General features: G+C 39.3%; 1 protein-coding gene across 14 annotated transcripts in view; it reads left to right on the top strand.

Moving 5' to 3' along the window:
- The window catches only part of ARHGEF10 (Rho guanine nucleotide exchange factor 10), a 127,299-nt gene that overhangs the window by 96,344 nt on the left and 18,053 nt on the right, over positions 1-12,902 (top strand). For all 14 annotated transcript variants that reach the window (XR_015708215.1, XM_087774734.1, XM_087774731.1 and 11 more), the window contains one exon: positions 9,750-9,892. Coding sequence is in view for 13 of the 14 variants with exons in the window: in XM_087774734.1 (XP_087630860.1) it covers positions 9,750-9,892 (143 nt within the window). In the remaining variant the exon portion in view is untranslated. The remainder of the gene's footprint in view (positions 1-9,749; positions 9,893-12,902) is intronic.

Raw genomic sequence — 12,902 nt, 5'->3', positions numbered from 1 at the left:
CTGTCTTCTCCAGAGCTGGTTTGGGTGCTTGTGTCTTTACTTCCAGTACATCTCACTAACTCTCCTGCAGTACTACATGCATATATAGTTAATTCAGTTCAAAATCAGTGAGACTTTACTCAAAGTTTGAAACCTGAGTTTTTAAGTGAGATGTTAGCACAGAGACACCTAACCTTGCAAAGTGCAGAGCCAGCAGAGATCTTTTGTACCTTATTAGTGTGAGCGGCATAACGATGGCTGTCATACTTCTCTAATGAGGTGGGCCCTGGAAACAGTGCAGTTGCATTTGTGTGGCACTATACCTCAGCTACTAAATCCTGCCAGTCTCTAACTGAGGAGCCTCAGTAGCTTGAATCTTGGAACAAATTATATGACCAGTGTTAGATCATACAAAGACTCAGTTTGGGAAAGGTACAGAATTCTTTCTTTTTTTTTCCCAAGCAACAAAGAATCTGAAAAAAAAGTGTTGGGAAAGATTTCCTTTCACCAGTTGTCACCTTCAACCCAGTGGGTTTCCTGTTGAGCTGTCATCTCTGATCTGAAGCCAGATATTGGATTTCAGTTCCCTTTAATTTTTTTTTTTTTTTTACCACTGAATAGCAAATTTTTCTTTGTTTTGGAGGCACAGGAGCAGGGCCTTGATCCGAGTCTCGTAACATCATTTTTGATGTTTCAGTTTCTGTATGTACCTGGATGGGGTAGTAAAGTGAATCTGTCGCCTTCTCTGAAAGGGATTGGTGTATTTAAGCTTTTTTAAGACTGCAGTTGCTGTCACTCAACTTCTTCTAGAAAAGACCACTTCAAAAGCACAGGTGGCATCCTTGGCAGTATAGGTAAGAAAGGATGCATGGATTGCATATCTACAGAGGATGTTAAGGACAGGGCAGAGCTGTTAACCATACTGAATTATGTTAAGAGCTGAAGGTTACGTTGTATTGACCAGGATCATAGCATCCCCTGTTTATCTTCCTCTGAAGACACCAGTTTCGTGCAGCTAGCTATTCATAGAGCCTGTCGCAGTCTATTTCAGGATCGCTGAAGCTCTGAGATGGGAAATAGGCATTCATGTTTTTCTGACTCATCTTGTAGTCCCTTTCATTACAGTTTAGTCTGTGCGTGTTATTGCAATTCTCCATGCCTCATGAAAGTTGTGCAAATCAGCTGCTCCCATATTAGTGTTCGTATTCCTTATGGTTGGCTGCTGTGGTCATGTGAGGCACTCAGCCCTGGAGGGGTGTTTTTTATGAGCACTGACCTATTTTACCAAACAAAGGAATCCACGCAGTGAAACAGGAGGGAGGGGGAATGCAGCCTCCAGAGAGCTTTGTGCAACTCATCAGTGTCGCCTTCTGTTCTACAGAGGGTGTTACTTTCCAGCCATGCACTTCCACTTGGGTTTTGGTCTATCAGCATAGAGGAGATTAAGGAAAGCTTTAAAAGTGAGTGTGAAATATGGTCACTGCATTACAAGGCGTCTTGATTTGAAGCCTGAGAAGGACAAATGCTATGGGACACACAGGTAAAATGGTTGTGCAGCCTGCTGTGGGACTCCAGGAATGAAAAGGGGTAATCTTTCTTCTAGGATGAAAATCTACCTCACAGTCTCTAATAGAGTTGTGATCCTTGTGTCTTCCTCTCTGGGTAGGAAGTGTTGTGGATCAGTTCAGTCACTGAAGTTCGATGCCTTTATGTGTGTAGTCAGAGACCCATGACTTCTGTCATTTGGTTTTCCGTACCCAAATAGCTCTAATTTCTCCTGTTTTCAGATGGCTCAATGCATGCAAATATCCAGCTTGTTTACAAATAGCAAGCGCTCTCTTCTGACTTTCTTCACAAGAGAACTTTGTCAGATCAACAGCATTCAGAGTGCTCTCTGGCTGCAGAAAGTCTTGTCTTAAAGTAATTTAAAATGGAAACTAAGTAGTATGTGTAGTAAACAGAGGAACACATGCCATATTAGTGGGAGAATTGAAGGCGTACAGTGAGATTTCTTCCTTTATGGAGGGTAGTCATGTTTTACTGAGACACCTCTGTATCCATGTATTTTCACTTATGGGTTAAAAAGTATTTAATCCTGAATGTATTTGAACATAAATTAAAAGCAAAGTCAATGAGGCGCTGATATCATAAAATCTACTCAATTCTTAAATGTGAGCTAACATGGTGATCTGTGAAAATGTCACAGAAAGACTAGGATGTAGGTCAGCTAATGTGTTAATCCTAAAAATAGGAGCCCTGATAATTATCCTCAATAATCCTTAATTTTATGTGGGTGAGAAGACTAGTTTGGGGAACCGTGAAACAGCTAATGCATTAAATGCTGTTATATATAGGAATGGTATTGATGCAGATTGTAAAGTTTCTGACACCTTGTGTGTTGGGAACTTGGTTTACAGTGCTATTAACTTTTGCACAGTTATCAGTCTGAAATATTTTGTATTTAGTGTTTGCCTCAGGCTGAATTATTAGGAATATTTCCAGGCAAAACACTTCTAGATGAGGTTAAGGAAAAAGTACATTGTATTGTCTTTGTTTAAAAACCATAACAAAACCCCTTTGTGATGATTGCAGACTGCCCAGCAGATGTGTTTTCTGAGTGATGTAATAGCAAAAAAGGTCAGCGTGTGTTTGACTTCCATTCACAAAAGTATCTTAGGAAAGGGAAATCACAATCTTTACATAATATAAGTGTATTGTTCCTAATATACTGTAGTCAGTTCCAGCAACTTCCTTTCTCCTAGACATTGATATACATTTCCTTTTCATAAAGTCTTGTAAAGAGTATGGAGAGAAACAGGAAAAAGAAAATAAAAACTCAGAATGATTGTGACAGAGTAGAAGAATTAATATATTAGTAGTTTCAGAAAGAGTTTGGTTAAGATGAGAGAACAGATGCACAAAAAAGACATGCTGCTTTGATTGCAACGGCTATCCTTTCGGCACGATTGGTATGTGTAGCCTCTCACTCGTGTGTACCGTGCCCACAGCGAGCCCTTGCACGCTCACCCCTAGAATTCACACCTCTCAGCATGCTCGGTGATCCTTCCCCTCTGCTCAGCACTGGTGAGGCCACACTTGGAGTGTTGGGTCCAGTTTCTGGGCTCCTCAGTACAAGAGAGACATGGACATGCTGGAGAGAGTCCAGCACAGGGCCATTCAGATGTTGAAGGGACTGGAGCGTCTCTTCTGTGAGGAAAGGCTGAGAGAGCTGGGACTGCTCAGCCTGAAGAAGAGGAGGCTCAGGGGGTATCTGATCAATGTCTATAAATACCTGAAGGGAGGGTGGAAAGAAGATGGAGCCAGGCCCTTTCCAGTGGTGCCCAGTGACGGGACCAGAGGCAGTGGGCACAAACTGAAACACAGGAGGTGTCATCTGTACATCAGGAAACACTTTTTTACTGTGAGGGTGACTGAGCACTGGCATAGGTTGCCCAGAGAGGTAGAGTCTCCACCCTTGGAGCTATTCAAAAGCCATCTGCACATGGTTCCTGGGCAGCCAGCACTAGGTGGCCCTGCTTGAGCAGGGGGGTTGAGCAGATGAACCCCAGAGGTCCCTTCCAACCTCAACCATTCTGTGACTCTGTGAGAAATGTCCAAACAAACCAGTAAGAAATTGAAACAAGGCATTTCTTAATGTCATCCTACTTCCAGGTGCCGCTGAGCTGGGCAAGTGCCACTTGGTGATTCCCAGTGCACAGCTTGCACCTATGATCAGTTTCTGAAGCTGAGGATGAATCATGCCTCTTTTTTTTTAAACAGGATAAGAGAAATAGGACATATAATTTCTCATATAGTGTCCTAATGGCTAAGGCACTAGGCTCTCTGTCAAAGAGATCTCTGTTTTAACAAATGATTATTCAATACATAAACTTTTGCTCTGTTGCCTCTCACCCAGTCTTTAACTTCCCCTCCCCCCCCCCCCCCGAGTGGCTCAGCTTTAATATGAAGAGATTGGGAATACTGCCGTTGCCACTCTGAGTGGCCCTCACCTGGGTGGCTAGAGGTCTCTTCTGGAAGCCCAAAGATACTGATGTGAATCTTCTTTTGCCATAGGGAGAACTGAGCCCACACACCCTAAGAGGAAGCCTCTTGCTGTGTTGAAATGAAAGCTGTATTTTCTAGTAGGTTTTTACAGAGCCTGTTCCTGTAGATGTATGCTGCCAGGTTCTGGCCCTGAGGTTTACAAAAAGAAGAAAAGCTCAGCTTTGAGGATTGCAGTTGAATGTGAAACAAGAACAACAGCTGAGGCAATTCTGGCCATGCACAGAACAGAAGTTTACATTCTTCCAAGAGACTTCACTGGTAAAACGTTAGGCAGCTCTGAAGCGGGTCAAAAGTTTTGGTGACTTACCTGTCCAGAGAGGCCTCATGACACTAATCAGTGATCATTTTCAGGGGATTAATATCAAGGAAAAGGACCAAAACTGAAAGGAAATCTAAGAGTAAGGGGAAATAGTTACAACAGCAAAGGGGTAGCAGGTCAGTTCATTAGCAAGATACCTTGATCAGTTTGGCAAGATAATTGTGTACTTTGACAAATGCAGGAAAGGAGGAATAGGTGGAATGTAAAGCACTGATGTCAAACTTCAGAGCTTGGGTGGATCCACACACTGCTCCAGCGTGTCTGAAGAGTGCGGTTCTGAAGAGTGTGATCACCACTTAAAGTAGACATGGTGAGAGATATTGCTATGAAAAGTAAGGAATGGTATTAAGCTGTTAGGGAGAGGACTAGAACAGTGATATTGAAAAAGAAATAAATACTGTTGTCTTGACTGCGTTATCACTGTTAGCAGTATCACCTAATACTTGTTACCAGAAATATGTTGACATTGCTGTCAGTCTTACTTGCATATCTCATGCTGGGACTTCCAGCACCACCCCTCCCTATAATTTTAGGTAGACCTCTGTCAGCTATTTAGCATAGGTAGGAAAAAATGACTATATGCATGTGTAGCACAGGACATTCCTAGTTACACCTTGTTTGGAAGAGCAGACCTGAGTCTCTCAGCTTATTTCCAAGTGGTAAGAACTGTGCTAAACTTTTTAATTCTGTAGCTACCATCTTACTCCTTAACAGTGCTGGTTTATGTACCACGTGATGGAAAAAATGTTTGTGCTCCACTGCACAAATTAACCAACAACCGCTGTTCCCAGGGCTGTGTTGGCAGCTCTGTTGAAATCATCAATAGTGCTGCTAAGCAAGAGAGGAAGCTACCAGCAAAAAAGCATGTTCAGTTCAGCTCGACTGAAAGCGTAAAGGAAGGGGAAACTACTACAAACTTTAAAAAGACTTTCTGAGGAGATAAACTATATTTTATTAGGTTATCTCATATGAAGACTTGAGAGCACCAAAAATTATAATTATTAAAATACTAAATATTAATAAATTATTTATAAATTAAATAATAAGCTTATTTTTATAAATTATTGTAAAATAATATTACTTCATTGGGTTTTATGGAAACAAACCATAGAAAGATAAAATAGCCAACATTCTGTGTTATGAAGTGAACATTATTTTAAAACTTTTCCTATGATTAAATTTGAGTGAATAAAAGGATAACTGATTTTCTAAAACTCATAAAAAATCACGAGACTAATAACAGAATGCACTAATGGAAATAATGTCCTTATGCATTAAAGTCTTAGAAATATTTTATGAGCATAAGATACCTTACTTTGATGCAGCTAAACCGCCTTACACAAGCATTGCAAGATACTGTTCAACATTGGGTATAAACTATGGCAGAGAACTTGTATGAACATTTCTCACAAAGCAGAAGGAAGACCCCTCTCTCTTCTCCCACTGTTTCCTTCCTGTTTCCACAGGTGTCAGGCTTCGATCTTGTATTTGCTCAGGGTATAGATAACTGTTTTTTCCGCATACAGACTGGCCTTTGGTTATAGGATATATGTACTGCAGATTGCATCTCATTCGGTATCTATATGCTTACCTCATAGGTAGAAGATGACTTTATTGTGCATGGCTTTTCAGCATTCTAGAGACAATTATGACAATAAAATCTTCCTAAAACTTAAACAATGATTATTTAGAGAGTAGAAACAAGGCATCAATTGAACAGAATTTTAAGACAAGCCACACTTCTGTGGGCACTTCTATAGGTATTCTCCAGCCAGGTCTCCGGGAGCCGCATTATATACATGTCCATTGCTTACTTTTCTTTTGCTCAGTTCCTGCAGAGAATAGTTTGCTGGACTCCTTGCACTGGCTTTGTCCTATTGTATGCCTTGAGATTTTGTTGGCAAAAGTTTTATCTCAGCTACTATTTCTTGCTGCTTTTCTTTTTTCTTAGGAAAAAATCAATTTATTAAATCAGTAACTAACCAAGGATTTATAATATCAAGCAAAGCTGTTCCATATCTTTTGCAAGTGCTGCACCTAATTTTGACTATGTGGATAGTGCCAGTTGTTGGACCTGCTTACATAAATATGTCTTGAATCTGTAGGTGTTTACACAAGTAGAATAGCGATAATACTACTTTTCACTCAGATTTTAGAAGCAATGAACTTTGGATCAGACAGATAACATGAAGTAACCAATGTCAAACATGAGGTCTGTGCAGGCAAGTATTAACTAGGGTCTGCTGAGATCTGGAGAGAGAGGCAGGGAGAGTATTATGTTTTCTTAAAAGTGTGACTTTGGTAGTCTTGAAAAAAACTTGTGAACTAGACACAGACTTGCTAAGTAATTTCAGTGATGGGCAATAAAATTCTTGGTCAGCAAAATGAAGTCGTGATCTTGCTTTTCGCCAGCCGCCTGTGGTTAAAGCATTCACAGAAGTATGTTGGATTACTAGCCTTAATCCCTTGCCTTGCTTGAGAGGATTTGTACCCATGCTTCCAACTCTCAAGAGATTTCCCTGGCTGCCACAAAAAAAGAGGAGAGAGATGCACAGTGCTTAATTTCTCCTCCTGGTGCCATTCTACTTTGTATAATTAATTAAGCATTCACTGAGGCAGGGACCAGAACACAGCTGACCCATCGTTTAAATACTGCCCTAATTACCAGACTTAGAGAGTCTTCCCCCACCCTATTTTTTCCCCTCATCTGTCTCAGATGCTGTCTCATCTGGAAGACAGCAATGTTCAGGAAGAAATAAAAAGGTACTACAGAATAGCCTTATCACATGGCTAGGGTATCTGGGTAGAGTGATAGCTTTGGATTTTTCCTGAGCCGATGTATCAAGTGGGATTGCAGTTTCTTTGCATGAAGTGATGGTAACATGAAAGACATCAGGTCTCTATCTCACCTTTTTCGTATGTTCAATCCCACTGAACTCTTAGAGCTAACTGGCTTGTTAAGTGCTGTGCTAACAGCACCAACAAAAAATGGTTTTCCAAGAACTAAGTTTTGATTTGCATATTTTTTGAATCAAACATTCATAGCACTGGTAGTATTCATAACATTGGTAATATTGAACTCGCCTTCTTACCTTGCAGTAAGTTGTTTTGGAGTTTGTATTTTGCAGTTGACATCCACCTGACACCAGTACTAATTTTCCTTTTCACTCAAAACTATTACAAATGCTGGATAATAATTTTAAATAAGACTTGATCAAAATTAATAACACAGCTTAATGCTTAGCCGTCTGAGGAGTTGCATGGAAGTTGAGGACATAAAGATCCAGGTTAAAAAAAAAAAACAAAACCTTAGATGCTTGAAATGAAATTTAAGCAAAATTTAAATCCAAGTCCCCAGTTGAGATCCTGAAATTTCCTATTCACCTGTCACTTCAGTATCAGCTATGCTTTATATATAGATCAATGTACAGCTTGAATGTAATTAAGAGAAAGAGCCATTGACTTCAGTGAATGGTTTTGCCTGTTAATGTGTTGTTCAGTGTGAAAATATAACTGCAGAAGAAGAGAGCTTCTCGCTCAGCCTATTTGCTCTTTGCCCAAATTCACAGTCTTTATCCTTCAGAAGAGACAGTAAGAATATATTAGAATTACGCTAGTTTTATGCCTAAAAAGGAAACACGAGGGTGCTACGTACTGAACGCTGTTACGACTTCTGCAGTCAGCATAACTTAGGCAACGAAAGTCAGGATATGCACACGTGTGCAGCTCCGCTCTCTGAAGGCTTTGCACTGAACTGCCTACAGTGGTTGAAGCATTCATAGGGTATGGGCAGCCTCCACTTCTGAATTTAATTTGAGGATAATGTGGTTGCTAGCAAATGAAAACTTTTCCAGAAGTTTCTTTATTACTAATGGTACATATGAGTCACGAAGAACACTGAGTGACTTTGATGTCACTGGGAGAGTTTGCAGGCTAATAACTGGAAACACTCTTCTCACTTGCAAACTAAAATCATTAAAATGATTTTGACGGCCTGAAACGAAATGTCATTTTTACAAAGATGCTTTCGGAAAAGAGCCACATCCTGAGAATGACTCAGCGAAGGTTGTATTATGCAGATGGCAGAAGCAATAAGAAATACTCCAGAGCTGAGGCTTCTCATTATTGTTGTTGCTGCTGTTATTGTGAAGCAGGAAATTTTGTACCCCTTTACCTAAGCAGATAATAAAAAATGCATTTGTTATTGGGGGAAAAAGAAAAAAAGCTGTATTTAAGTGCTTGCCTAAAGATGTGTTTACGTTGGTCTTGTCAATCAAAATTTAAGTGGTTACTGAGTTGAAACCGGTGTCAGTAAAGCAGACAACTTTTCTGCAGCTTATGCAGGAAGAAGACTTTAAAGTGAGGAAATGGGGCCTTTTTAACATATTTTATCTCAATGTAAAAACAGATACTTTAACAGATTTTGATATTACTAGTAAAGCATAATGGATAGAAATGCGGTTTTTGAGACTCTGTTCAATGAGCACTTACAATAGAAATAAACTAATATAAAAAAAATATTATTGACATATTTAGTATGTCAAATTATATGTGCAAGAGATACAGCTACAACTATTTCAAGAAGCCCATGTTGCTAGCTCTTAAATTTGGAGAGAAATAATCTGCTAATCCTTGTTTCAAAGAGATGGCAAGTGAGAGTGACCAGAGCAGTAAGTGGCGGCATACAGTTTTTATCAGGCGGCTTCTGAATAATTCATTGTGCCACATACAGATGCATAATGTAATTTGGATCTGCTAAATGCAGTCCACAGAAAGCACTGTGGATTATAGTTGGGGGGAAAAAATAGGAAAAGTGAAGATATGGCACAAAATTAAGTTTTAATTTCCTTTAAAAAAAAATAAAAATCTCCTCCTTAAATGAAGCATCTAGTAGCGCAAGTCCATTCCATTAATGTGTTCTTATAGTGTCATTAGAACCTACAGTAAAAATCTTCCTGACTACTTTTCACATGAAGGATGATCTCTCCTAGTTGGAAGTTCATTCATCTTTGAAATAGGTCGGTTGTGAGCTCATTCTGAGTTGGGGAAAATTGTGTCAGCCATGGCTTTCTGACTGTATTTCCTCTGGGAAGGAAAGAGTTGCGTCAGAACAGCAGTGTGGGATTCCTTGTTTATCAATTAATCCAGATAAAAATTTGTTAACAAATAGAGTGTTTGGTTTTGTTTTTTTCCCCTTAATGTTGTATTAGCCATACAAACTTACCCTGGAAGCTAAAATTAAGCATACCTAAATCACAGTGTAGCTTGAAGTGTCAACTTGCAGAGATTGAAGCAGTAGGGTTGAGAGATAGTGTTTTCAAAACTGCTTTAAAACAAAGATTACCATTTTGTTGTGTGTAACCTTTCTTCTTCTTTTTTATTGAAGATGGAACGTGGAACACGGAACCTCAGAAGATAGTTAAACTGGGGGTTCTGCCTGTTAGAAGTCTGCTTGTGATGGAGGAGACCATTTGGGCTGCATGTGGTGGACAGATTTTTATAATCAGCACTGTGACACATTCCATAGAGGTAAATGCTTTAAAAGCATTGCTTACATACTATGCTACAGGGTATAAGTGGTGAAATTTTAAGCATTGGAATCTTCACGATTCAGGAAACTTTTCATGAAATATGGTTTCAGTTCTGTTAAATCCCACTCCCTGCAGTTGGAAATTCTGTCGTGATGTTCTGTGCTGATGTCTCATTAGACCTAGCTGTGCTTCCATTTTCCCCCAGGTTTCTATAAGGTGCTTGGAACTCGTACAGTATTTGGGGCAAGAGGTTTGCTTAAAAATGAGATTTGAGGAAAGGCAGCAAAGAAGGGGGTGCCTATAGGAATTGCCTGTTAATTCCAGAAGAAGGTTTAATTAAGAGACTGCCTCTGCATAGTTAGATGTTACTTGTACATTGTGATGATTTCATAATATATTTCTTCAGAGTTTTGCTTCTTAGTAGCCTACAAAAATTTGCTTTGCGTAAGGCCATTTTCCAATGAATAACCATATAAAAGTCAGCTTTTTTGGAAGGAGAGAAGAGTGTTAAGGATTCAAACTCATATTTGTGACCACATTTTCCAGAAAGCGTTAAGCCCCCATTTCTGTCAAAATTGCAGCCTCCACCAAAAGAATGCCTTAGTGGTTTAAAGTTTAGAGTTGATGAAACGTTAGGAATTAAGACTCTCCTTCAACCTACAATACAGTTACACTGAGTTGCATGATGTTTACAGCCATGAAGTTCTTTCAAACAGGAGTCATGATGAGCTCACAGCCTCCTTCTTTGTGTGCTTTGTTGCTGCTTTTTTGTTTCATTGATGATCGTGTTTTCTTCCAACAATTGTCTGTTTGGTACAATTGATTCTGTGAGTCATTGTCATGGGTTTGCAGGGAAATGGCTAACATCCTAATTTCCTCTGTCTTTATCTGTGCTTTCTGGGTGATTTGTTTCTTCCAAGTAGATGCTTGGATCGTGTATTTTCCTACTTCGTTTTTCTTTAAGGCTTGTTTTGTTGATAGTTTGAACGGTGTGATGAGGGAAAGATTTCGGAAGAGTGGTTTGGGTAGGTGCTTGAAATGGACTTTCGTTAGCTTCATTGAGAAGGCAGGGTAGCCCCTGGCACACCTGGCACTTTGATGATGAATCTCTGATTCTCACCAAGAAATACATAGCAAGAGTAAGAGACCATAGCCAGATTGTTCCTGTGTGAGGCTGGTTACATACAGCCAGTTCTCTGTAAGTAAGTGTGGTAATTCTGTCACTAAGCTCTTCCTAGATCAGGTGGGTATGGCTCCAGTTTGGGCTGTGCTGGGCTGTTTTGGCACAGGAGAACAAAACCAGAATTAGACAAGCTTTGAGGATTAAAGAATGTATAAAGCTTACTCTATCAAAATACAGTATAGCGTAATGGATTGAAAACAGAAGTTCAGAGAGTGAAAATAACAAATATTCTATCAATATCTCTCAGACACGGTAGTTTCATTTTTCAGCTGTTACTACAAGTTGTCCTACAAAAGCATCACTGGAGGTTTCTTTTCATTTCTAGAGTGCTTTGTAAACTAACCTGTCCATTGTATTCAAAGCTCAGATTATTACAGATCCACTGACTTTTATAGCTATAATTAATATACAGGCAATGAATGCTGCAGCAAACAACATATAAGAAATGGTGCAACTGGAAATGGTGCATGTGGGTTGAATAATGTTTTCTCGACACAGATAATTTTATTCAAGAACATGATTTTTTTGTATGACTGGCTGAGGGTCATCTTTTTTATTCGACACAAATACCCATACCATAGCATGTCATCTTCCTCATAGAATTGTGAACAAATGATAATTTTCTGTTGCCTCTTCACTGGTCTTAAGACATAAGGTTGGACTCGATGATCTTAAACATCTTTTCCAACCTAAACAGTTCTATGATTCTATGATATGCAAGTATGGATCTTGTTTTCATCATCCCACCAGACTAAACAGCTCGCTAATGTGTTCACTATTGCTGCCTGCTCACTTACCTGACTTGTTTTGATAACTTCCTGGATTTATGTTTCCAAAAGTGATCTGCTATGATGTGCATACCATGTTCATTGGCAATATTGTTTCAATATTATATTATACATGAGGCAATTTAGACCCTGTCTATAGGGAGTATTTTAACAATATCAGCAGCTGAATACATCTGAGCTACCTCTTCCTTACTGGGCAGAGCAGAAGTTTTGCTGTATGAAGGGAAACAGAAGCAAGGAAATGTTTGTTCTCCCTCTGTGCCCTCTCTTGTTGAGAGTTAGTAGTAATGATTTGACTCAAGATTTTTTGCATAATATTCATCTTTGCTCTATCAACAGGAATCCAGGTGTGGCACAGGGCTCAACTGTTATTCTTCCCTCTTTGCTGAACTCGTTTATATCTCCATATACTTCAAATTACAGCTGCTTGTTTGTTTACTGCTTTCTGCTATGATGCATACATATCATATACTCTGTATCATATACAATATCTATAAAGGCACTTGACTAGTTTTTAAGGCCATATTTGTGCAAGCCCGTGAGCATATTCAAGACCATTTTGTAAACTCGGTCCTTGTGAGGCACTCCTTGTTTCGTAGGTATGTCACATTTAACTGTGCATTTGCTAAGTGCAGAGTACATTATCCTTGAAAACAATCTCATTCCATGCCTCCTTGCTTTTCTAAGGTTCTTATTTAAGCTTTTTTTAATAACTGTTAGTAAATGAGCAGGTTTGGCATCCTGTGTACTGGGTTTGGATGTTATTTGCTTTTCCTGCCTTTTTTTCCCTTCTGATATGGATAAGACTTGCAATTCACTTGTTTTAATGATATATTACTGTAATAGAATGTTTTAGGAAATGTCTTTTATTGGCACAGTGCCTCATGCTCCTTGGCAAGGGACATGTGAGAAATGCATCAATTGCTGTTATATATTAACTACATACACTGATAATCTTTCCGTGAAGAAGAGATTTGTCCTTAGTCTTGACCCTAGATCTGACAGCTGTATTGCTGTTGGGTATAGACCTTCATCCC

The sequence above is a fragment of the Nipponia nippon genome, unplaced genomic scaffold (genome assembly GCF_047370975.1).
Source record: "Nipponia nippon isolate SJK-2023a ecotype South Korea unplaced genomic scaffold, ASM4737097v1 scaffold_4, whole genome shotgun sequence".
NCBI classification, from domain to species: Eukaryota; Metazoa; Chordata; class Aves; order Pelecaniformes; family Threskiornithidae; genus Nipponia; species Nipponia nippon.
Note: the sequence above shows the minus strand (reverse complement) of the source record. Positions and strands in the feature narration are given on the sequence as shown.